General features: G+C 38.4%; 2 protein-coding genes across 3 annotated transcripts; one reads left to right on the plus strand and one right to left on the minus strand.

Moving 5' to 3' along the window:
* Positions 1 to 23: 23 nt before the first annotated feature.
* On the minus strand, positions 24 to 7,750 carry scaf4a (SR-related CTD-associated factor 4a). Of its 2 annotated transcripts, none has more exons than XM_079448414.1 (20): positions 7,527 to 7,750; positions 5,976 to 6,059; positions 5,806 to 5,850; positions 5,540 to 5,701; positions 5,298 to 5,427; positions 5,067 to 5,212; positions 4,762 to 4,941; positions 4,465 to 4,550; positions 4,291 to 4,369; positions 4,072 to 4,209; positions 3,884 to 3,960; positions 3,398 to 3,582; positions 3,199 to 3,299; positions 2,995 to 3,108; positions 2,754 to 2,910; positions 2,545 to 2,648; positions 2,229 to 2,388; positions 1,992 to 2,072; positions 1,836 to 1,910; positions 24 to 1,757 (listed from the first exon to the last, which is right to left on the minus strand). In XM_079448414.1, exons 1-20 carry the CDS (start codon positions 7,554 to 7,556, stop codon positions 922 to 924), a joined length of 2,970 nt encoding a protein of 989 aa, XP_079304540.1. In that variant the 5' UTR covers positions 7,557 to 7,750; the 3' UTR covers positions 24 to 921. The 2 variants fall into 2 exon arrangements, with proteins under 2 accessions (XP_079304540.1, XP_079304541.1); XM_079448415.1 differs by having other exon boundaries at positions 30 to 1,757; positions 2,587 to 2,648; positions 7,527 to 7,747.
* A 2,598-nt stretch (positions 7,751 to 10,348) lies between these two features.
* On the plus strand, positions 10,349 to 14,212 carry ugt5d1 (UDP glucuronosyltransferase 5 family, polypeptide D1). Its single transcript, XM_079449280.1, has 2 exons — positions 10,349 to 10,457; positions 10,619 to 14,212. The coding sequence occupies exon 2, from the start codon at positions 10,624 to 10,626 to the stop codon at positions 12,217 to 12,219; it is 1,596 nt and encodes a 531-aa protein (XP_079305406.1). The 5' UTR covers positions 10,349 to 10,457; positions 10,619 to 10,623; the 3' UTR covers positions 12,220 to 14,212.
* The last annotated feature ends 10,499 nt before the right edge of the window (positions 14,213 to 24,711 follow it).

The following is a 24,711-nucleotide window of genomic DNA, read 5'->3' on the forward strand; positions in this document are numbered from 1 at the left end:
TTAAAGCAAATTACGTACTAGTCGATGTTTGTGCATTCTGAGCTATTTTATTAAAGGTCTACAAATACCCCAGCTTGAACTTACGGTTATACAGATAGTTGGTTATAAATCAAATGATTGTCTTTCAGTCCTTCACATATGGCCATGTGTTCTCGACCACAAACGCACATTCTGTTTAAATGACTCATTCACATATCTTCAAACCATTTATGACTGGTGTCACATGGAAAACACAACAATTGAGAGGCATCTTTGTTGTATGACATACGGCCCGGCAAAAGTTGGTCTGTTTATTTGTTGACACCACTTTAAACTTCAAAGCCTTACTTCTAGAGTAGCCACAAACTTATCAAAGACACTGGGGTAAACAAGCCACTTGCATACCAGTCACGTCATTCTTTTGGTATGAAAATATTTTATTAAAACCAAATCCCCGTCGCTGAAATATTTGAGGTTCCTACCTCCAGAAACGTAATTATAAAAACATCTTATTTCTTGTTCGTTGTAAACATTAAGTTAAAAACATTACAGCAAAGGGGTCTTAATATCATATTTTAGTCAATCTTTCAATTATTGAAACTAAAGTGATTTAATTGGAGAATAAAGGTCAAACCTACAAATGTTTTTGAGTAATGTTAGCATATTTACAGCAGAATTTCATTTATCGTTTGTTTTCTTCTGTTTTAATAGAACAACAGGCAACGCTCCACGTTTGCCAAAGACGCTGTAATAAAATTAACTTCTGGAAATCTTGGTTTGTGCAGAAAACCAAGCACCACACGTATAAAGCATCCAAACAGGTGTAGTAACGCTGCTAAGTTTGTTTCTTTTTACAGCCATCAGTATTGAGGATTAGCACTGACATGGGAACCGCTTAGAAGGTCTTTGACTCAGGGACACTTAACATTTATTTAGAGCCCTTTATGACTCTTCTGTATGTGTTTGTTGGACAGATTTGTTATCTCCTATAGGTTCTGAAGCCTGTGAGTCTGCTATGGCTTCAGGAAGTTCTTTAGCAGAGTTTGCGTTGGGCTCGTTGATATTCGTTGGCTCTCTAAGTTTTTCACTGGGTTCTTCTCCCATGTTGCCCAGTCGATCGAGTCTATCGTCTTTATCCCAACGTGTGCTTCTCTCTCGAGTCCCTGGTTCTTTGCCTGAGCGTCTGCTTCGCTCCTCACCACCTTCCCTTGATCGATCTCTCTCCCCTTCCGGACTCCGCCTCCAATCTCTTCGTTCCCGCTCTCTTTCCCACCCACCCGGTTTTTCTGGCTCTTCATGCCAGCCCCCAAACCGTTCTCGACCTTCTGATCTCTCCCCGCTGTGACCTTCACCAAATGGACGACGCCCCCCAAACCAGTCTTGCTCCCTATCTCTGCCTCTCCCTACACCAGAGCGCTCGCCCCTGAACGGCCTTCCCTCGTGGTCATTTGGCCCGTCCGGTCTCGGACCGGCAGGTCTCATAAAGGGAGGTCCAGGGGGAGGGAAGTGGCCCCGAATGCCGTGGGGATGAGGTGGCATGCCAAAGCCCCTGGGTGGAGGCTCATGGTGCATCATCTGAGGTGGACCTCTGGGTGGCATCATCTGTGGGGGCATGGGTGGCATGCCAGGGCGAGGAGGTGGAATTGAGAAGCGTTGCATGTGTGGGGGTGGCATCCCTGGGGGCCGCTGTAAAGGCATTAAACCTGGCCTTGAACCTAAAAGACCAGGGGGTGATTGCATGCCCATCCCTGGTGGACCTCCAGGAGGTACCTGGTTTCCTATAGAGGGTGAAGTAGAGAAAAATATTCATAAACTCACTTTTCAGTTTTTATGCTAAGATGAATGCAAAGACTTACCTGTGTTGAAGCCATCTGTTCCTTCATTGTTGATTCTTGCAGGATCACTTGACTGGTCTTCAACTGAGCCACCAGCTACAAAAGAATTATGTGACAAATCCGATGAATGTGACAGACAATTAAACAGACCTACTAAAGACTGCCGATATGTCATACCTGAAGGCATGTTTATCCCTGCTGGAGGTGGTGGAGGCCCAGCAGTGCCCAGAGGAGGCATGGCACCCGGTGGAAGGAATCCTGAAGCATAAACCACAAAGAATACCATCTTTGTTAATGCACTGGGTACAATGTGTACTTTAAACAATAGATATCAATCCTAATTGAGAGGAGTCATATTTTCACTTTTATTAAATTTTTTATTGAGTAACTTTTATTGTTTAGGTAGAGCTGTACCTGGTGGCATCTGCATAGGATTGAAGCCTGGCCGTATAAAGGGGCCTGGAGGCGGGGGAACACCTGGTGGGAATGAAGGGGGTGGCATATTCATGGGTCCTGGGAATCCCGGCGGTGGCACCCCGACTGCGCCAATTGGTTGGATAGGAGGAGCCTTGTTCTAAACAAAAAATAAATATTATTGCAAAAATTATTAAACTGCTATTAAAAAACCAAAGAAACACCACAGACTATTGGGTTAAAAAAATCTTCACAGAAAAGATACATTTTGTCCATTAAATTAGTTTAGACTCTTTAGAGAGCTAGTATAAGTTACCTGCATAGGTACCAATGCAGGGGTCTCCTCCATTTTTCTCACCTCTGGTCTCCCATTCTGCGACTCCTCAGCTTTCTCTAGTTCGCTCTGAGAGTCTCTCCACTCTGTAAACAAACAAAGAGAAGTCAAACGCTATATACAGGTAATAATTTTATGCAACGAATCATCAGTGCCTAGCCAAAACTAGTAGCAAAGGTTTGACTACAGACCTGGTGGAAGAGAATCAGGGTCTAGCATTCCTCCTTCTTTGAACACATCCAGGTCTTCCTGTTTGATTTTGGACCAAGGTATGTAGGTCACACCCAACTCCACATCCCAGTGTTGCTTTAAGTCTGCTTTAATGCCCTTATTTAAAGCCCAGGCAATCTGTAGAAACACACCAATGCATGATCGAATTATGTCACTATTCATGGGTACTGTATTACAAATAATGCAAAAAAAAAACCTTACCTTAATGGCTTTCTGGTTGACTTTGTTTGGGCCTCTGCTAAGCTTCTGCAGAGCTCGGTAGGCATCTTGACGATGGATCATGACGATGTAGGCACAACCACGTGGGGGAATCATCTACCAAAACCACAACAAAAATGTGATCTTAACAAGGTAAAACAACAGTGACATATGCTAAGCTATGCACACAGTTAATACAGAACTTACATTAATTGAATCTATCTGACCAAACTCCTCTAGTAGACAAGCCACGTCCTGCTGTTGTGTCCTTTTATCCAGCTGCCCCACCCATAATGTTGTACTGCATACTGAAAGAGAGGGATATTATCTTACATCATGCACAAGGTTATATGAGAGCTACGCTGCCGCCCTTGTGGCTACAATAGGAAAATGCAGCTCTGCTTACCACTGATAGTGTTGTTCTTTACAGGCGGAAGGCCTTTCTGCCGCCGCTCTCGTTCCCTCTCCCTATCTTTTCTTTCCTGAGACCGCGAGTGAGGTGACTGACGCCGGCGCTCTCGCGAACGGGATCGGCGGTGCCGCATTCGTCTGCCACGAGAATTTGAACGAGACCTTCTTCTTTTAGGAGACCTGAAAAACACGAGTGTAGGATGTAGGACGAGTTTCAGAATAAAATATTTTCTTGTTTAACATGGAAACATCGCTATTCAAAATCCAAGAAAACCTGTATGACTTTTTTTCTTTTGCAAAACACAAAAAGTAGAATGTTGGTAAACAAACCGTCGGTCCCCATTCACCTCTATTGTATGGACACAAAACCAATGCAACCAATGGTATTCTGTTACCAACATTCTTCAAAATATATATTTTTGTCTTCTGCAGAAGAAAGTCTGAAAATTGTGAACTATCCCTTTGAGCATATTGCACATACCTTGATCCTGAGCGTGACCTTGACCTCTTGTCATCGGGGAAATGACCCGTGGTTGCATCTGAATTTGTTGGCCTCTCCTGTACAATGGATTATAAGAATTGATTATACAAACAAATGTTCTTTCTAGTGTAAAATCAGTTACTTGAAAAATAACACTAAAGACTACACGTATGTTTAAATGACTTTGCCTGATGCTGATGTCCAGCCATGATCTGACTGAATGTGTCGTTTTGTGGGGGGAAACCTGCATGAGGCATTATGCCTGGGAAAGGCTGCGAGGTCATAAGACCAAACCCTTGGACCTGTCCATTTGATGGTAGAACAACCTGAGCACATGACAACAATTATTTCTTGAAGTACAGGTAAACATTAAACTGCAAATTCAAATTAGTTGTAAGACCACATACCTGCTGATGCTGTGACATGCCCATTATATGTTGTTGAAAGTGCTGCATCTGATTGGCTGGATGCTGTTCAGGAAATCCTCTGCAAAGAGACAAACAAATGAAAAAATTTAACACAGAACTGAGCAAGTGATACTACAGTGTATCTATGCTTTAAAATAAAAAGATGCCACGTACAAACTGGGTTGAATAGATGGTGTTTCGTCCTTGCCCTCTTCACCAGCTTCTGGCTCATCATCATAGTCAAAGCGGTCCAGAAGGGTCTGAAATACATGTAATGCACATTTACGACATAAAAAATCTTGGCTGAATGAGGCATTTTCCACAGCATCATTTACATTTTTCTATTAAGAAAATACATTTACATTAAAACAACATTTAACCAAGGATCATAGTTTATTGAAATCTCCAATTCATTCCAATTGTTGGCAAATATGATCAAAATGCCATTCTCAGCAAAGTAACTACACTTACTGTATCGAAAGTTGCTTTCTTTTCCACCTGCTGTGGTGTGTGATGGAGATGCTGATGTATAAGGGCGGAAGGTGTTGCTGTCATTGGCTGAGTCTGCAGGTGGATGTGACTCCTGTTATTGTCTACAGTTGGAGACTGAGGTTTTCCTGGAGGCTGAAAGTTCTGCAGCATCTGCTGAAGCTTCGGAAAATAGTTTAGGCATAAATATGCGGAAATAATTAAAGATTTCAATTGATACACAAGTAGATTTTATTTTATACTTCATCACTGGAGAGCTGAGTTGAATCAATGTTGGTGTGACTCACCTTCTGTCCTTGAGAGGATTGAATCAGTTGAGCAACTGCTGCAAAAGCATCCGAGTTCGGAAGCTGAGGCACAGTTGCTGTCATGGTGTTTGATGTCACCACAGGATGACTCTGCTCCTGCTCTCTTACCGGAGACGGTGGAGATGCTAGACAAAATACATTCATAATAAAGTTCTTATATGTTATTATCAAACTTGTATAGAACATTTAACAGACGCATTAGTGCCTTACCCCCATCAGGACCATTATCCACTCCTGCTGAGCTGCTGGATCCAGCAGCCATGTTCAAGAGCGGCTGAATCACCTCGATCTTAAACACTCCATTTTTCTGCCACAGATTCAACACTCGAACTATCTTACTCTGGAAACAGAAACACCATGAGCATCAATGAGCATACAGAAACATCAGAGAACCTATTCCAATCACTTTAATCCCACAAAATACATAGCTGGAAATACTTTTATTAACTCACCCGGTCCTCTGTGGGACACAAGCACAGGTTCTCGAATGTTCCAATGATGTTTTTGGTGAACCTGGGCCCAAAGACATCTTTGTCCGCTCCAAACTGATGCCGTGACTGTCTCACAATGGAATCCACCACATAGAGACCCGGGACTTTGTACTCAGGCTTGCACTGATATGAGAAATGTGAACAACAGCTTTCAATTAAATAAGAGGTTTTGCAAAAAAACTGCAATAAATGGGAATCATCTTACTGAACAAAGAGATCGGACCTACCTTCTTTATGAATTTTTCAACAATTTGGACAACATGCTTGTATAACTGGAAATAAATGAAGAGAAGCAGTTAATGATTTATATATTTAGGAATAGTTTCAGATACAAATAATACTACTAAATAAGCATCAGACAAAAACTGCACTGTAGTTGTGCAACCTAAAGACCTACTTTAATGGCTTTTATGGCAGATTTGGTGATAGCGATCATCTTGGCCCTCGAGATGGGAGGCTTAGAGTCCATCAGAGAAAATAACTGCAATGGAGTCATACAGTCATGTTAAAGCATATGAAGCAGAAGAGTTGTGGGTTTTGAAAAGATGCAATTCACCATAACAAAGGCAACATAACCATTGACATTTTTTGGACATGATACCATTCGCAATACTGTGATCTGGACAGCAAATATTTGAGCATCTGACTATTCTGAATTTATCACAACATACATACACTTTAATATGTTTGCAAAACAGAAGTGTTCCTATATATTTTCAACGCAAACAGCTCTATAATGGATCAATAGTCGCTTCCTTTCATAGTTTTTCTCTTTATATGAAAATGAACATACTGTTATTTACTAACTAGCTTTAGGAAAATAAACCATGGTTTAAATAAAGCAAAAGTGACACATAAAAAGGTTTAACATGGTCATTTGTATTACCAAAGTTAAACTACAAACACAAGTTTTAGAGACAGTGGTATATTAGTGTTTACTATGGTTTTACAACAAATACTTTAATAAAGTCATCTAATATGTTTTATTGTAGTAAAACCATAGATCGTTTTCTAATATGTCTCTGAATGTAATAATTGTTCCACAAAACCGTCTACGATCATACATGTTAATTACATGCAACAGAATACATAGACACGCCCACACCTGCATATCAAGACGTATTTAGTATTCAGGAATTTGACTAGCACTAAAGGAGGCTTGTCAATCACAACTGATCATTTACATGTAAATACTTTTAAATGCAATAACACTAACAACAGTAAGCTGTATGCTACCTCTTGGTGTTGTAATTACGCCTGTTTTGGTGCAACGTAGAGAATAACATGCAACACACGTGTGCAAAACAGTCCTTTTTAAACACATAAATATAATCCACATCAACTCTGTGTTTGGCGGGGCGATTTGTATGACAATCGGGAACTTCCGGTCATTTTTGTTTACTTTCCGTATATTTTTTTAATAAAAATATGTTTACTGTAACAGGTTGTTGCTCTGCCCAGCATGCCCCGTTTAACGATGGACAGCTAGTAACGTGTTTAGTACAATGTAGCCATTTAAGACTGTAAACAAAGTGCAAACAGTTAGGAGTCTGGCACCTGGTTTTGCGTGCCATCTTCTTATTTTGGCACAAACGAGCATTTATTGATGTTGTTCTGGCATGAAAGTAATCACAGAAGCATCTTAACGGCAAAGGGTTTGTTGTGTGTGTGTGTATCACATCAAGCTAAAAAGCTAGCTGATCGACTTAGCCACCAAAGCCTCAAAATACATTAGAACCGAACATACCGAATAACATCTAGAAAAAGCATCAAATGTATTTTCAATCGATAGCTTGGAACAATACGTCGGAAGCAATTTGGCACCTCGCAAGTGCGTCTTTTAAACAGCGAGGCCTTCATGTGGCATGAGCCATTGCAAAACACTGATAGCTTGTGCTTAACAATGCGCGAGCTAGCGGTCATTTAAGCATGTTTAACGCACACAAACCTCATGATTAAAAGCGTTGACGGCATCCATGATGTCCCGTGACTGTTTGCCCGCTACTTTAACCGGTAAAATCAGAAATGTATGCGGTTCTGTCCTCTATCAGGCCGCCCCAACATGTCCGCCCCTGGCTGGCAGCAGACAGCTCGGACTCGGAGTCGGCGCGGTCCTCGCGGTGCAGGATGGGATTGAGGGAATCCGCTTCACCTACTCCGCCACTAGGTGGCGGTAAACGAACACGTCAAAAGTAGATATCTGCAAAACTATCATAATAATTTCTCTTAAATTGACTGCTTGGGTAAGGTCTACATTTTTAAATGTCACTAGTGGCAGTTCAAATCTAAAAACGTCCGAAATGTCTGTTATGTAAGAACGGGTAAGTTATAGACCACTTTGGAAAATGTTCAACACTGGAAGCACTTCCAGTTTCATTTTTATTCAATATTTTATATCTCTTACACACGTTCACGTGCACACAAACACCCACACACACACACACACACACACATACATATATATATATATATATATATATATATATATATATATATATAAAATGTTTAATTAACAAATATGATGTGCATTGAATATTGTATATGTGTTTAAAAATGTTTTGGTTGTAGATGTCTATAAATAAAAATAATGTTAATACATTTCATATATTCAAAAAGATGGATTGACTGTTCACACCGTTCATTATCCTACTTCCGGGATGTTTCCTGTTAATCGGTTTTGAACAGATCATTGACAATGTGGATATAACTGATGATTCAGTCCTTTTTGTGAACAACTGCAATAATCTAAAACATGCAATAGGTCTCTTATGGGAAACAGCTGATTTTGTTTCTTGAGATGAAGATGCTTTATAATTTGAAATGACAAAAAAAAGATTATGGAGGATTGAATGTATTAAAGTGTTTCTGACAAAGCGCTACTCCAGCTCAAAGACTTTCAATGACCCTCAGACTGTGTGTATAGAACCGCTTCAGCAGAGTTCTCTGTTTACTGAAGTCACTGGAGGTCTCCAAAGACTTTTTTTAATGATGCAAACTAAATTCTGAACATCAAACACTGTCAGCACAACCGTATTAACACTTCCATACGGCTGTGACCCCATCAGAGTTCACTATTCTTTTACAAACAATGCAATAACTTCTTAAGATGAAATATGCTGGCTGAAACAGTTATCCATAACTTGTATTTATTTATTTTGAACTTGTTTCACACGTGCATTTAATGATTAATACAATAATTTTGGCAAAAAATGTATGTTTGAGTTCATTTAGAGTCAGAATGTAATGCTAAATAGGTTTTTGATGTGTTTTCTCTAACATTAGAAAACAAACAGCAGCAAATACACAAGTCACAAACATTCAAACATGTTTTAAGGTCAATGTTTGATGAACATATGCGTAAATAAAATTGGTGGACTTTGGAAATTCCACATTTATGTATGTAAGGAATGTGAGTATTTTGCTGTAGGCCTGATCTTTTGATGGACGTTTCATGACGGTCCTACTTCATGCATGGATTCTCTTGTGAGACAAATGGCTCGTATCCAGGAGTGACATCATGCAGCTGAGCATGAGAACACAAAAAGACATAAAATTCCACAGCGATCAGCAGCACATACGTAAAACTACTAGATGCAGATGAAAACATATTACACATGATGTAAAATCTTGCATGAAAACTTTTGTTGTGAATGAGATTTTGTATTCTTGCCTCTCACTGCTTGGACTGATCACAGCTATTGTGTCCAGTTTTTCGCTGGTTTGTATTACATGCCAGTGATCAGTTTAAACAAAAATATTGTGTAATACCACAGAATTAAAACCATGATGCTGTTTCTTGGCCTTGTATTTGGCTGCAGATGTTTTTTTGAGATGATGCTTTGCCATAACCCTCACAACATGAATCTCCATATTACTGGTTGATATATTTGAGAACATTCCAAATTTCTATTTGTGTTGACAGCTTAGAAAACTGGTGCAAACACATTTTTTATGGTTGGATGTGAAAAGCTCCCTAAGAGTTTGTATACATTCTATGTGAAATGATTTTGCTTGCTGACCTGCTCTTAGATTTACTTTGCAGAAACTTTGTGTAAGCGTGGCACTGTGTAGCCATTTCTCCGAAATAGAGTTAATTTCCTTCAAAATAGTCTATAGAGAAAACATTGATGAAAAATAGGACCATACCTCCCTACAGTTTAAATATATGTTACTTTCACGTAAGGGCATTTAGATCATGCAGGGAAATGGGGAAGGGATGCAAGCTATAGACTTGAACTTGAATAACATTGTGCAACATTTCACTCTCATTTTCCATCCTTTCATCCTTTAACATTGATTCATATTGTGTCCCAAGGGCCTGGGAACTTAGTGCCAAAGAAAACAAGTATACAGTATTTGAGTCCTGCCTTTACTTGTAAAGCCGCAGCTCAAAATGAAGTGTGTAGTATGTTTTCATGTGTGTACAGTACTGTATGTTACATTAGCTTGTGGTTACCGAAAAATGATTGGCAGTCGGTGATCCTGTGTATTTCCTAGTATGCAGGTGTAAACTAGCAGCCAGATGGCACAAGCCTATGATGCCTCAGTTTTGTTTATCTCTTATGCTCTGTGCATATCATATATCAGCTGAAAAACAGGGATTACGTTTTCCTTTCCTTCAGCAGAATGCACCTTAAGTTACATAGATAAGTGCGTCTATCAAACTCATTCTTGTGAATCTGTGTTATTAATGTTAACAATGTTAGCGTGTGGCGGTTAATCATTAATGTGAATGTTTGTAACATCTGTGGACTTTGCAAACTCTTAACCAGAGCTGTCATTTTGAACTGAATGGTTTAGGGTGAATGGAGCATTGGAAATCCTTCGCACGAGATGGTCTTTTACATTTAACTGAGCAATACAATTAGGAGATTTGTCAGTCAGTAACTATTAATATAATGTTTTTACTAATAGTTGTGTTTTACTAAAAGCTGTCAATTTTGTGTGTTTAATAATTGTTGAATTGTTTTAAATGTCTAAATATAATGTTTAGTTTAACATGTGGTATTAAAATATGACATGTGTGTTGTTTTTTGTCAGGTACAATGAAGTCATTTTCCAACCAGCGACTTCTGACCATGATCAGATTATTTTTAGCTTTGTCTGTTTTCGCTCTGGGCTGCAGCGGAGGTAAAGTGCTGGTGTATCCTGTGGACGGGAGTCACTGGGTCAATATGAAAGTTCTGATAGAGGAGATGCACACCAGGGGTCACAGCATCACCGTCATCCGGCCGAATTCCAGCTGGTATATCGCGGACAACTCTCCTTTCTACTCATCCATAACTATTCCCAGTGAAATGAACGAATTTGGAGATTTTTGGGATGAGTATTTACGGAAAACACTGGAGATAGAAAGAGGCCATGCAGTGTCATCCTTGAAGCTTCAAGCTGACTTGTTCTCCATGCTGTCGAAAGCTCATCACCTCGGTTGTAAACTGCTGTCATTCATCCTTGAAGACGAGAAGCTCGTGAAAAAACTCAAGGTTGAGCGGTATGACCTGGTCCTCACGGATCCAGCCATAGCAGGGGGTGTAGTTTTGGCGCACTACTTGAAACTTCCTCTGGTTCTCAATGTGAGGTGGACCACTAATGGAGAAGGACATTTACTTATCGCACCATCCCCTCTGTCTTACGTTCCTGTACCAGGCACTGGCAATACGGACAAAATGAGTTTTAGTCAAAGAGTAAAAAACACCTTATTTCACAGCTTCACCTTTATCATGAATAGATATGTGGTGGATCCACATTACGATGTACTGATAGAAAAGTACTTGGACGAAAAGAAAGACATCGTGAGTCTCACGCAAGCTGCAGATCTCTGGCTCATGAGGGTGAATTTCGTCTTTGAGTTTCCGAGGCCCACCATGCCAAACGTAGTGTACATGGGCGGATTCCAATGCAAACCTTCCAAGCCCCTTCCTGAAGATCTGGAAGCTTTTGCGCAGAGCTCAGGGGACCACGGCTTTATTATTATGTCTTTGGGGACGCTTGTTAAGAGCCTCCCCATGGACATGACAAATGAAATTGCTGCCGCGTTCTCAAGTTTACCACAGAAAGTCATCTGGAGGCATCTGGGACCTCGTCCATCCACTGTTGGCAACAATACGCTTATAGTGGAATGGATGCCACAGAATGACCTTCTGGGACATTCGAAGATCAAAGCCTTTGTAGCACATGGAGGAACCAATGGAGTGCAGGAGGCAATATACCACAGTGTACCGATTCTGGGCATGCCTTTGTTCTTTGACCAGTTTGACAACTTAATTCGTGTTCAAGAGAAAGGAGCGGGCATAATTCTTAGGTTGTCAGAGATAAATGTTCATACTTTTGGACAAGCCCTACGGGAACTGGTTAGCAATGCTTCCTACAGGACAGACATGCAGAAGATCTCCAGGTTGCACAGGGACCAACCCATGAGACCATTGGACACAGCTATTTTTTGGATCGAGCATGTGATGAGACACAAAGGAGCCAAACACTTGCGCTCTGAGTTCTACAACATGTCGTGGTACTCTTATCATTCTGTGGATGTTTTTCTGGTACTGTCGGGTGTTTTCGCTGTGTTTATATTTACCACAGTTGCATTTATCAAATATGTGTGTTGTGGAATATGCTGTAAGAGGAAGCTGAAAAAAGAATAACAATCTTATATGGAAAATTAAGATTTGTATGTTATAGGAATGATGACAACTAATGCACACCTAAGGGTATGGGCATAATACATTAATATCCATTCCCTTAAAGGGTCGTAATCAATGTTTACGCTTAGACCACAGGTATCAGCTATTTATTTGTTTATTCTAAAAATGTACAAATTTTAATCCCTTATATATTTGTGTGTGGAACCATTCTCGTTTGTGTCACAAATCTTGAATATTATAAGAAACATCTCAATTGTGTTAGTAATATTTTAGCCATTTTACAAAAATAAGTTTAGAACGTGAGTATTAGTTTACTGAAATACATTTTTTATTGTATTTCTTTAAGTCTAGATTTGATCAACTTTAAAATATACTTGACTTTTATTGAAAGGAACTATTTAGTCTTAGTCTTTTGAAAGATATATATTTTAAAGTCAAATGATGTATTCTAAGTATACTTGACTTGTATCCATGTTTACTTTGTTTGATTGAGTAATCAATTGAAGACTTTTACATATTTACACAATTAAAGACTTGTTCAAGTTCATGAAAATATTTTAGGTAACAATAAAATATAAAGAATAAAGATGATTAGTGCGATATTCACCTAAAGTAAAGTTACAAGTTTTGCAATAATATGTAATAAATAATAATTTACATAAAATGTGCTACAAGTACTGAACTATCAACTATCAACATACTGTACTGTACTGTGGTTTAGTACATATAAAAACATTGTTGTAAGCTAGTTGTGTACGCAAAGTTTACTACTGTTACATTTAAAGTAGTATACTTAAAAGTAAACCTAAAATGTGGGCCAGTTTAGACGTATATGTGTAGTCTATCACACTGATATTAATACTTACTACTTAAAGTATACCTACAAACAAAACCAACTTTATGCTCAAGTACATATAATAAATAAACTTTTATTTAGGCCCATAAAAAAACAATACTTCAGTACTGTCAGATCTCACTTTGCTGCTGACATTGCCGAGCTTTCCGTTAGTAAAACATTTGAGTATGGTGTGCTTATTCATCATTTGTTGATTGACACTTTACAAATGTGCCAAAGTTAGCAATCGTTCTGAAGCCTTGGAGCAACATGAGCTCATGGAGGTCACAGAAGGTCATCTATTGTATTACATGTGCTAACATGCTCACCGACACAGAGTCCCTTATAGGCTAATATTGAATAACACCCAGTTTATTGTTTTGAATTCCATTTTTAAGCAGATGTGTTTTAAGAACACTTATTACATCCAGCTATTGTCGATTAGCTCTTAGCTTTAAAACAAAAAGTTCAATTTATGCATAGTTATGTCAGGCTTAGCATAACTATAATGATTCAGTCAACGGGTATCATTACAGATGAAACAAGGCCTATAAAGAGTTTCTTGCCTTCACAATAATCTTGCTACGAGGTGAAACAGTTTATGGGTTTAAAGTGTCATCATTCTCTAACACTTTCGCATGTTTATTGGCATCCAGAGAAGCTTAGCTAGATAAAGTCTACGTTTTTGTCATATAACACTTGCAGCGTGTGCTTTAAAGTCCAAAGATTCTCTAAAGCATGCTTAAGATTAAAGACAGTGTCACGTTCAATAAGATCTATGACTGAAAATAGCAACCAGCGATCCACACTGAACTGTTACTGTAAATGTTTGCGCATTGTATTGTGAGCTGAGTTTATGTTTTTATGTGGTTCTGTATAAATGTGTATTTCAAGACACGGACACACAATAAATGTAGGCCTAACTGTGCAACTCGGACCATCATTTCAACTGCTGTGTAAAAGGCCACCCTTTACAGAAGTACAGCAATAAAACCACAGCAATTCAACCCAAAACCAAACCACAGTTCTTTTTAACATAAAATTGTAGAAAGGTCATTATAACATCGTGTTGGACTATTGAAAATGTAGCTGTGGTCATGCTTGATTATATTTATATGAAAATGTTGGATTACATTATTAAAAGGTGATTATTACTGCAGAGATTTTGTTTATTTTTTAGCTCACTCAATGATTCATTTTAGCATTTTAGTTTGTGACCTTATGAGGGAGCAACCAGTGCAACACAAACACTTAGGCAGATTATTAATGCTCAACAGTGTTAATACTGTGTACATTTCCACGCACAAAACTCTTTGTTACAAAATGCAGACCTTTAAAAGACCATAAAAATGTTATACACATAAAGCAAACAAACACTTACAGAGAGAATTGAGGGGACTTATAATGAGCTCTCTTGAAATGATAACGGCGACAGTCAGTTTACTTAACAAAAGAGAAGGAAATCGAGAAAGTGTGAATAAGCATGACCCAGAGGCACAAAAAATGACACAATTATTTATTATTATTTATTTCATTTTAAAGATTATTTTATTTTTCTCTTATTTCAATTTAAATGTATGCAGCTTGAATAGAGGTATTAACCAAACACGTGCGGCTTTTGTTCAATATGCATTATTTGTTAAGATTACATTTATTGAAAATGGCACATACGCACGCACACACACATTTATGCACATTTTTGTAATACAATTACAGAATAAATGACATATTTATGCTGTTCATTTCTGCTCTGAGAGAAACAGAGATAAAATTATTAGTCATTTACATTTCACATTTACATTTAGTCATTTAGCAGACGCTTTTATCCAAAGCGACTTACAGATGAGGAAACATTGGAAGCAATTATAACAACATAGGCAACAAAATACATAAGTGCATCAAACTAGTCCATTAAAGCCTAGCACAGCATACAAAGCTAAGAATAGTGAGGTTAGTAAGTGTTTTTTTTTTTTTTTAAAGAAAGAAAGGGAAGAGCATTAGGAAAAATCAATCAGCGACGTGTTGACGGTAGAGATGCGTTTTTAGGCGTTTTTTAAAGATGGCAACCGAGTCTGCTGATCTTGTAGCAGCTGGTAGATCATTCCACCAATGTGGAACAGATCCAGAGAAGGTACGGGAGAGTGACTTTTTTCCTTTTTGGGATGGTACCACTAGTCGTTGTTCCTTTGCAGACCGCAGTGATCTGGCAGGAACAAAGATCTGCATTAGCGAGTGGAGATACGATGGTGCAGACCCGGTGTTGGTCTTGTAGGCCAGGAGCATAGCTTTGAACTTTATGCGGGCGGCAACAGGGAGCCAGTTTAACCTGATGAAGAGCGGAGTTACATGCGCTTTTTGACAGATCTTGGCTATATTTATCATAGCTAATATTTAACACATACAAATAATAACTGCTACGCCATGACATTTTATATATATGTATGTAAAGTGTAATTTCTGTTTAAATTGTACTGAATTTAAATTAGTATTACATTTCAGCATTCTATTTTGTCATCTTATTTCAAATTCAATTAAAAATGAAGAAAACCCCATTCTTTATTTCATTCTGAATGGCTCAATACATGATTTGTCTCTCTCCCCCTCTTCCAATGTCCATCATTCAATACCTCATTCTTGCACATTCTTTGCAACACAAGCTTGCTCGTGTTGAAAAGAAGTAAACATGTACGTTTTTTTCAAAGCATTTGTGGACAAAAGACTTACTGTTTTATTCAAAGCTGTGTTCTCAATGTGGATGGAGAATGCTGGGGTCGTGCATTTACATATCACAAGGAAAAAGGTATTGACCAAAATATTTTTTTTACATGTACTCTTAAAAGTGTATTCAATCTTTGAAAGTTAAGGAACTCAAAATGAGCAAAGTTTATGTTTGTGTACGTGTGTCTTAACATTTAATGTGGACAATATGGATGAAATCAAACTGTCGTGTCACAGTTTAACATTTAAATCTGTATTTTATTGTGACAGGTGTATCCATGTGTGTTTGTGAGTAATTCTGGGCTACGGTGACTCTGGAGCTCCGAGTAGGAAAAGACAGCCCTAACATCCTATAAGAGGCTCCAATAATTGACGACTCTGGATTGGAAGGGATTTGATTGGCAGATGTTGATTAATGCTTGTGTAGGCCAAGCGTTGGATCCAAGCCCCATCCAGGCAGCACACATCTCCTGCCCAGCACTTGGCCAGACTTTCTGTGATTAAGTCATGGTTCCATGCATTTTAAACACTTGACTCTGTTTTCTGAACCCCTTCTTTGTAATATTGTTGGCTTACCGGATAGTATGAGGTCTTGACAAGAATACAAAAATATTTTAAATATAAATACATTGTTATTTAACATTTCAGAGTCTATTACGTAAATAGAGAAACTGTTTCTTTAAAAATGCACACCCACATTTGAACACAAGCTGTTTTTTCCATACAGTGAAAGATTATTGCACATTCAGATATAAAACATTTGGAATACAAGATTTGGAACATATTTGGCTCTGGAGCAAAAGGCCAGTTTCCAAATCTGCCTGAGTTCACTTAATTGACACTATGTTTATTTATTTATTGTTATGTATGGAGAAATGGAAAGGTTTATGTGTTGGTAATTCTCACAAGTTAGCTCATAACTAGAGGAATGAATTTCACCATTTTGATTTAATATTCATGTGTATAAAACAGCAAGTTCCCATCCCGATTTAGCTTTTCCATCTACTCCATCTTTCAATTATAATGATGTAATGAATGAAATCATGTTCAAGTTAAAAAACATAAAACTTTTTTCAGAACTAGAATGAATCTAGTTGTAAAATTGATCTGCAGTGCATTTACCAAACCACATTCAGTTCTGTATGTGCTGATGCCAAGTGTGATAGATGCAGAAAAACAAAGCTACAAAAGCCAGCCATTGATATCTATCTTCTGCCCATATGAAAGTGGTTAAAATTAGAAGCCTTTTGAACCAAGTGTAAAAAAAGAACTGGCTTCTTGAAGAATGCTTAAACCAAAAAACTGATCTCCAGTAAGATTTGTTCTTATGGAAATTCTTGACAACAATGAAGCCCAACACCTACCTAATAGGCGTGAAAGCGGGTAATAAAGCAAACATAAGAGAGAAGTCAGCCTCCTCATAAAATAGTTAGAAATGACCTGTAAAGAACATCAGCATTCACAGCATTTAACCTGAAAGACAAACCAGCAAAGCCTTAAACAAAATCCTGTCTGAGAAGAAGAACAGGATGACCTTCCACTCTGTTAACTGTAAAACAGACTCATCTATTTATGTTTATGATCACGGTTCAATAGATTCTCCAAAGTCTCTGTTTCAACATGCACATACAATCTGTTGCAGCCCAGCAATACTTTTGTCATGATGTGCTGTTAAGACATGGCCTCTATGAACCTATCCTGTTTCTTTTCTTTGGAGTAACAGGGTATAACTGTGGAAAACACAGTAACAGGAAAGGATTAACTTATTGTAAGTCTCACTCATGTAAAAGCTTCCATTAATATAAATATTCATTCAGCTGCAGACCTTACTCCATTCCTCCCTCTGTTAGAAAAAACGCAACATTTTACCAACAATTTTCAGAATGAAAATAATGTCAGAATGATGCATTGCATGTTTGGGTACATGAAGTCAGCCCCACATATGGCTTTAACAAAAGATTTATAAGACATGGAAGAAGGTGCTCACACGCCTTTTGTGTGTTCAGGGGATCAAACGTACTCTTAAATACTCTCACAGGTTCACATTAAGTGGAAAATTGACGTTGTGGCTAATCCAACATGTTTCCTTAGTGGTTAAAATTACATTTAAAGTACAGTGTTTTTCTGTGTTACAAGACATCATAAAACAGATCACTGTTAAAGGTGAAACTTTCAAAGTCTGTTTAAATTAATACTGTTGGGTGCCTGGATTTAGACAACATTAACCAATAATCCTGCCCTGTTTTTATATTCAAATAATAAAACATTTTCATTTTCTGTTGAAAATGAAAAGGTTGTAACAAGGTGTGGCCCCTTTCAGAGCAATGTGCCTATGCCTCATTTTTACCTTGTGTGGATGTGCGCATGTGCCAGGTTATCGTGCGCTTCGACTGCATACCACATGTGGGTGGGACTCTGATGCTACATCCCCTTTTATTTTGTGTTTTTTTACTTGATCTAAGTGCTTTTGTTAATTAACAAGTTTCCCACTGAGGTTTCTCATGTGCACAGAAGAATAAATCCGTTTCGAGGGACACGTTTGAGTCTTCCTGTTATTTGTAATGCCCTAAGTTGGTGAGCAATCCCTTTTTTTCGGACAAAAACGTGTTACAAGTGGCGCACAAACATTTTTGTAGAAAGGCTTTTCGTCACTTTTCGATAGACTTGCTGCGACGCGGAAATGGATAAAGTGGATTGAAGTGGATTGAATTTCGTGGAAATATATATATTTTTTACTATTTTTGAACTTTTACGCAGTTGGCGTGGAATTCCATCTACATAAAGTTACATTCATTAACTGAACTGCATGTGTTAAACTGATCAAATTAAACTTTAACTTTTCCTTGCATTGCATTATTTCCTGTTGTTTTTTAAAGTATTTGGAAGCCTTTGCATTGTGCTTCAAACTGGTTGACGTTCTCAGCCACGAAACAAAATATATGGTGTTTATTCAACCAAGAGACTAATCTGCAATATGGTCAAAGAAAAAATGACTGAAAATGCTTTAATAAATGGACATACCGTTTTTTGATTGGTTTCTTAGTGAAGTCTTTGCTCGCGACGGTGCCCCAACATACCTTATATGTGATCGTGGCACCCCATTTGTGAGCAATCTCTTTGAGCATGTGATCACTGGTCTTGGCCCTGAACATAGACTTACGACAGCATTCCACCCAAAAACTAATGGCACCAAAAGTGTAAACCACACACTTAAAACTGCCATTCGTGCTAATGAGGGGGACAAACACATCTCATGGGACAGGTATCTTTCACAAATTAGTTTTGCCCCTCGAACGGCCCACGATGTTATTCGGGTGTGAGTTGGAGATGCCCGCTTTACCTGATAACACCACAGAATTCTTTGGAAATTGATGACCCTAAGATACCTTATCCTGAAAGCTTGAAAACCTCGCTGCAGGATGCTCATGATCATGCCAGGGCAGCGATGAAGGCAAGCCAGAAGAAACTGACCCCCGGCGGAAGAATCAAACTCTCGCTCTGAGTCCGAGCTCATCAGAACCATGCCCAAAGTGGTTGCGGAGCTCAACATCGACCGGTTGTCTCCGATCTAGCCGGAACACAGCCACCTGGACAAGTGGTTCCTTCAGCAGGGGTGCCATCACCAGCCTCCTGCCAGAGATCCGCTCCCTTCTTCCCAGAGGTTCACCAAGAGGTTTTAGGGCCCTTACGAGTTCCGGGGTAGCATGGGATATGATTTCCATAGCATTTGTCTAAACGCAATGCGAAGTAAACCGTATCCGAAGGCAACAATAAGGTTACACCCATGACCCAGATTCCCTGAGATAACAGGAACGAGCATTGCGTAGCAGGCTGTGCTACAGTGCAACGCAGCAAGTCTTCACATCGTACTTCAGCCGAGTATGGTACTGAATGGCGTTCGGTCCAGAATTACATAAGCGAGCGGTGCCTCCCAAAATGGCGGGCCCAAATGCCATTGATCTGTGATTTTTTCACAGACGTCAACAAATAGGCTTCAGTGTCTGATAAAACCGGAGTTTTCCCATAGCGTTTTGCTAAACGCAATGCTCGTTCCCATTATCCCAGAGAACGTGAGTGACCTAATTGTTCTATGTGAGAGCATGAGTTTGAGCCATGTTTTTACAGAGAGCATAGCAAGATGTCAAGAGTGAGGTCTTCTATGTCAACTAACGTCAATAAAGACATACATGACAAGATTAACAAAACAAACTTCAGGACAAAACACACTGACTGCCCTTTGCTATGGAAACGTCAGCTGTTATAAATAGACTTTTGGAACAGATCTAGAGTTCTTCTCCACAATGCCACAGTCAGTTTTATAAATATTTATCAATATTTGCTTCATTTAGTTGCTGTGTTACTTGCCACGTTTGTTCATGCACTGCCCAGATGGATGGATTTCACATTTACAAATCTTCTATTGAACTGAGTTTGAACAAACACTAGATATTTACTTTAATTTTTTGTCTCTTACACATTAAGGGGTTTCTGCTATCCCATCGGATATCTTGTTTCCTGATGATACCATTTTTAACTTTGGCTCTCACGCCCTTTGGGAAATGGAAACATTGAGTCAAAGAAAAGCACATGCACCAGAGCTTGAACAAGCTAAGACATCACATACTGTGAAAGACAGACAAGACATGTCACTTACTAATATGCCTTTAACAACTATAACAAGTTCAAACCAAGACGTTTGATGCGGCTCCGATGATGCCATGCATAAGAAAGTGAAGAAAAAACAAGCTGACCAAAAGCTTTATGACTTCATTATAGTGATCAGCTGGGTTTTTGGAAAATGTAAGAAATGTGTTTTGTTTTTGTGTTTCAAACATGTTTCTTCTGGACTCTCCAACTCCGGGAGGCGATGGTGTCTCTAAACTGATTTATGAAAAGATGTTGCTTTTTCTTAACTCACAGAGCTCTTCTCCATCCATTTACATGAGACGACATTATTCATCACTACAGTTAGCCTATCTGGAGTATAAATTTATCAGAGTTGAGTTTCTTATCCACAGGAAAACAATGTTATGTCCAGTAAAATAATCAGGCATTGTAGTAAATTACACCCGCACTAGACACCTTAACAGTTGTTGCAGGAATGTTACCCTTGGTGTCCTGTAACCTGCTGATCTCAGGGGTGTGGAAATGAAGACAGACAGAAGAACAAGGTCAATAGTCAACAGGGGTTGAACAGGAAAGAGACTAGTTACTATTTTGAAGAGACAAGCCAACTGTATGACTGTTGGTCCTGAGGATACAAGCACATTATGGAGTTCAGTAGGTCTACGACACCTATTTATCTTAATGGCAGTTGCTTGGCTACCGCTGGGCCCCTATGAAACTCGTTTGTGGTTACTGGTTTTTGTGAGTCAATCACAACTGAACATGGTTACATTTGAATGGCCATAAGTGGAGAAAGATGTTTTGGCACCCACCAGGGGCTAACTGGACTTTCTTACTTCCCAAACCTTAGTGGATTCTGACCATTTTAAATGATCGCAACTTGGAGGTTATATTTTTTTTATATTACAAACTCCATAAATATGCAGTCTCTTGAATTACTGCAATTAACTAATTCTTTGTAAAAATTATACATTTCAATAAAAGGTTTGACACACTATTATAATGGCAAGACGAGAATAATCCATGTCAAAAAGGAACCTATTTCTTTAAACTGGATAGACTTGAGTTAATGTCCAAAATCTATGGTGCTTTCAAATGAATTACATCATATATCGTCTTGTTTCTCAGCATTGAGTTACTGATGCATGACTGTCAAGTTTATACAGAGCTGTAGTGTGCAACATGTAAACGATTTGTCTGCATCTGCACTGTATGAGGAAACATGCACATGCTCTTCATCTCCAGAGTTGCTCAGAGAGTTTATTTCACGAGCATTTGTCTGTTTGAACAAAGCTATCGTCAAACACAGATTAAACTCATGCATCTTTCCGACGACTGTCAAAATAAAAGTTCCTTTAAATTGCACTCAGTTGAAAAACAACCGTAGAGTACTAAAGTGTTTTTTGCTAAATTTTAAATTGAAAATCTATAAAAAAACACTGTATACACAAGTAAGGTTCAAAACACTGTAGTATCCAGAATTTTTTCTTCAGTTTACTATAGTAAACTCAGCTGTGGCCTGGTGGTTAGAGAGTTGGGCTTGTGATCAGAAGGTTGAAGGTTCTAATCTCAGGGCCAGCAGGTCATGACTGAAGTGCCCTTGAGCAAGGCACCTTACCCCTGATTGCTCTGCAGTAATGTGTCACTGTAAAAAAACTACTTGTAAGTTGCTTTGGATAAAAGCGTCTGCCAAATGAATAAATGTAAATGTAAATGTAGAACTTATAAAAATATATAACTCAAACATTACAAACCTAGCTATTGTGTACATTAGTTATTTCAACATTCACATTGGGCTTCATTCTGTATAAATTGTTCGTAAAACCAATCTTGCATAACTTTTTATTCAATTCAGTGCAGTTATTTACATAAAAATGGTTTTAATGAGCAATTTACATAGGAATTCATTTGGCTTCACTGTGTGGATTTTGCCAGTAATGTAATGATATGGAAGTGTTGTTTTCGCTCAAGAGAATAAAGAGGTCATAACATCACTCTTTACAAACAAAGATAAACATAATAAACCACAATAATCCAAAATATTTTTATACCTGAACAAAAACAACCTATCAAATTGAATGTGACATAGACATAATATAACAGCAATATTGTGACACTAAGTTGACTAATTTTTTGTAGTTCCTCATGTTGACCACAAATGTCCCTAACAAGGTCAAAAATGACTGGTATAAGCCATCCTATGCATCCTCCATTGACTTGATTATCTGATCTCATTTGAAACAGATCATATTTTTCCTCAAGGCAACAAATCAGCGCAAGTGCCAGAAACTTTATATTATGATCTGCAAGAATCCAACTTGAGACTCATCCAGATCAATCAGTCCAACTGTGTCAGTCCAAAAGATACTCTAACCACAATGCAATGGCTTCGGTTAAAAGAGCATAACACTCTTGAAACACGTTTGAGCCTTAAAGCTCCTGAACACATATGGTGTTCCATTAATCTTTTTTCTCTATTGCAAATGAACTTTTATCTCATTGAAATAAATGTTGAAATACTGAATTTTTACCCTCAAGCAGTGACATTAAACATTTATTGATATTTCTTTTTTCAGTCCTGTGTGTGTGTGAACTTTTTAGCTGTGCTTGCAGTATTCCTCACTACTTGAAAGGCCCTTCTTCAGATAGGCTATGTAATGTCATTCTTATTCATATACTGCTTTGTATGCGTGGTAAGACTGCATGCCTGCATCACCTTATCAATTCAAGCAGTTCTGTAGGCGCAGGTATATTGGGTTACAAGCCCCTGAATTTCTCAATTCTACCTGAACCTGTCATATGTCAGGGGTTTTACGCAACACTGTGGGCAAGGTAAATATTTTTGTCTTGGCCCTGGCATGACTCACCATCTAGGCATGGTTTCAGATGGTGACTCACTGTGGACTTAAGTGGGGTTCAGTATAGTTGCAGTCAGTTAGTTTAGGTGTATCGTGGAGGGCCACCAAAATTTCCTTTGAATGAACTTAAAGGAGTATTTCACCTTCAAAAAGAAAATTCTGTCATAATTTACACACACTCTTGTCATTTCAAATCTGTATGACTTTCTTCTGCAGAACACAAAAGAAGAATGTTGGTAACAGAACAACACGCCCCCCATTCACTTCTATTGTAACCAATGCAAGTGAATGGGGGGCTGTTGACAACATTATTCTAAAGTCATACAAGTTTGAAATGTCGAGGTGGTTATGACAGAATTTTCGTTTTGAAGGTGAACTACTCCTTTAAGTTAACGTCAGCAAAGTAAAGAAAAGTCACAGAAGCTTTAACACAGGGGAGATAGAATTACAATGTTTTTGCCTCACATGTGGACTGTTTTCTTCTTTTGAGGGAGAGGGAAATAAATTTTTGTCTTGATGGAAAAAGCCCGTTTCCCAGTAGGGGACAATAATGCATACCACCGCAGGACAATCCTAATGCTGGAAAACAAAGACACACAAAAACAAGATTTAATTGAAAAGAAAAAACAAAGAAAGAGAGAGTTTAGAGATATAAAGACAGAGAGACAGCATTTCATTGTGTGAACATCAACCCTCTTTAACCTCCCACACCATTCAGGAGCTTCAAAAGATTTCCTTTGTACACTTAACTTTTAATTCTCTATTTTATTTACAAAGGAGTTCAGTTCCTTAATACGGCATATAATTGAAACTTCGGTTCGTTTCAGGCAAGACAAATAACAAAAAAAGACTTCTCATACATAAAAACGGATGAGCTTTTGAACACAGAAAAGCAACATCTGTTCTCCTATTCAAACACACTGAAGCACTATAGCCAGAGACTTCAGAATCAAGTCGGACATCCGAGACTTGCATATTTTCAGCGATTTATTAAAATTGACCCTATTTGGCAACATTAGCTTGTTAGCAAAGCACGATGTGCACTGTTGTTTAATTTGTGGAGGCAATGTTCATGTTTTCTACCGTTAAGCAAATCTTCGCTCTTGATTTCTGGTAAATTATTTAAGGTAATTATATATTAGGGATACTAAGAAGTATCAAGGAATAAAACAGTTTGGAGCCAAACAGTCCCCAAAATGCAGCCAAGGAGAATTTAGTCTGATGCATGTGAGTTTACCTCACACATTGTGTTGGGATTGTTCAGAAACAGCGTGTAATTTCCTGTTCAATGACATCAGTTCAACTTGGATGAGTTTCAGCTCAAAAACCCTACAACGGATTAACTCGGATACGTAAACAAGGACGCATTATAAAACATCGATACACTGTCAGTTATCCTTGCACTATTAAATGATTATTAACATTTAAGCGAAAGCCCTTTGTGGTGTCAAAGTC

Source organism: Barbatula barbatula, assembly GCF_947034865.1.
Source record: "Barbatula barbatula genome assembly, chromosome: 24".
Lineage (NCBI taxonomy): Eukaryota > Metazoa > Chordata > Actinopteri > Cypriniformes > Nemacheilidae > Barbatula > Barbatula barbatula.

Coding starts and splice junctions, on each gene's coding strand:
- scaf4a (XM_079448414.1), bottom strand. CDS start 7,556: ATGGATGCCGTCAACGCTTTTAATCATGAG. Junction 5,702..5,805: donor TTGAAAAATTCATAAAGAAG/GTAGGTCCGATC, acceptor TTCTCATATCAG/TGCAAGCCTGAGTACAAAGT. Junction 4,942..5,066: donor AATCCTCTCAAGGACAGAAG/GTGAGTCACACC, acceptor TATTTTCCGAAG/CTTCAGCAGATGCTGCAGAA.
- ugt5d1 (XM_079449280.1), top strand. CDS start 10,624: ATGAAGTCATTTTCCAACCAGCGACTTCTGACCATGATCAGATTATTT.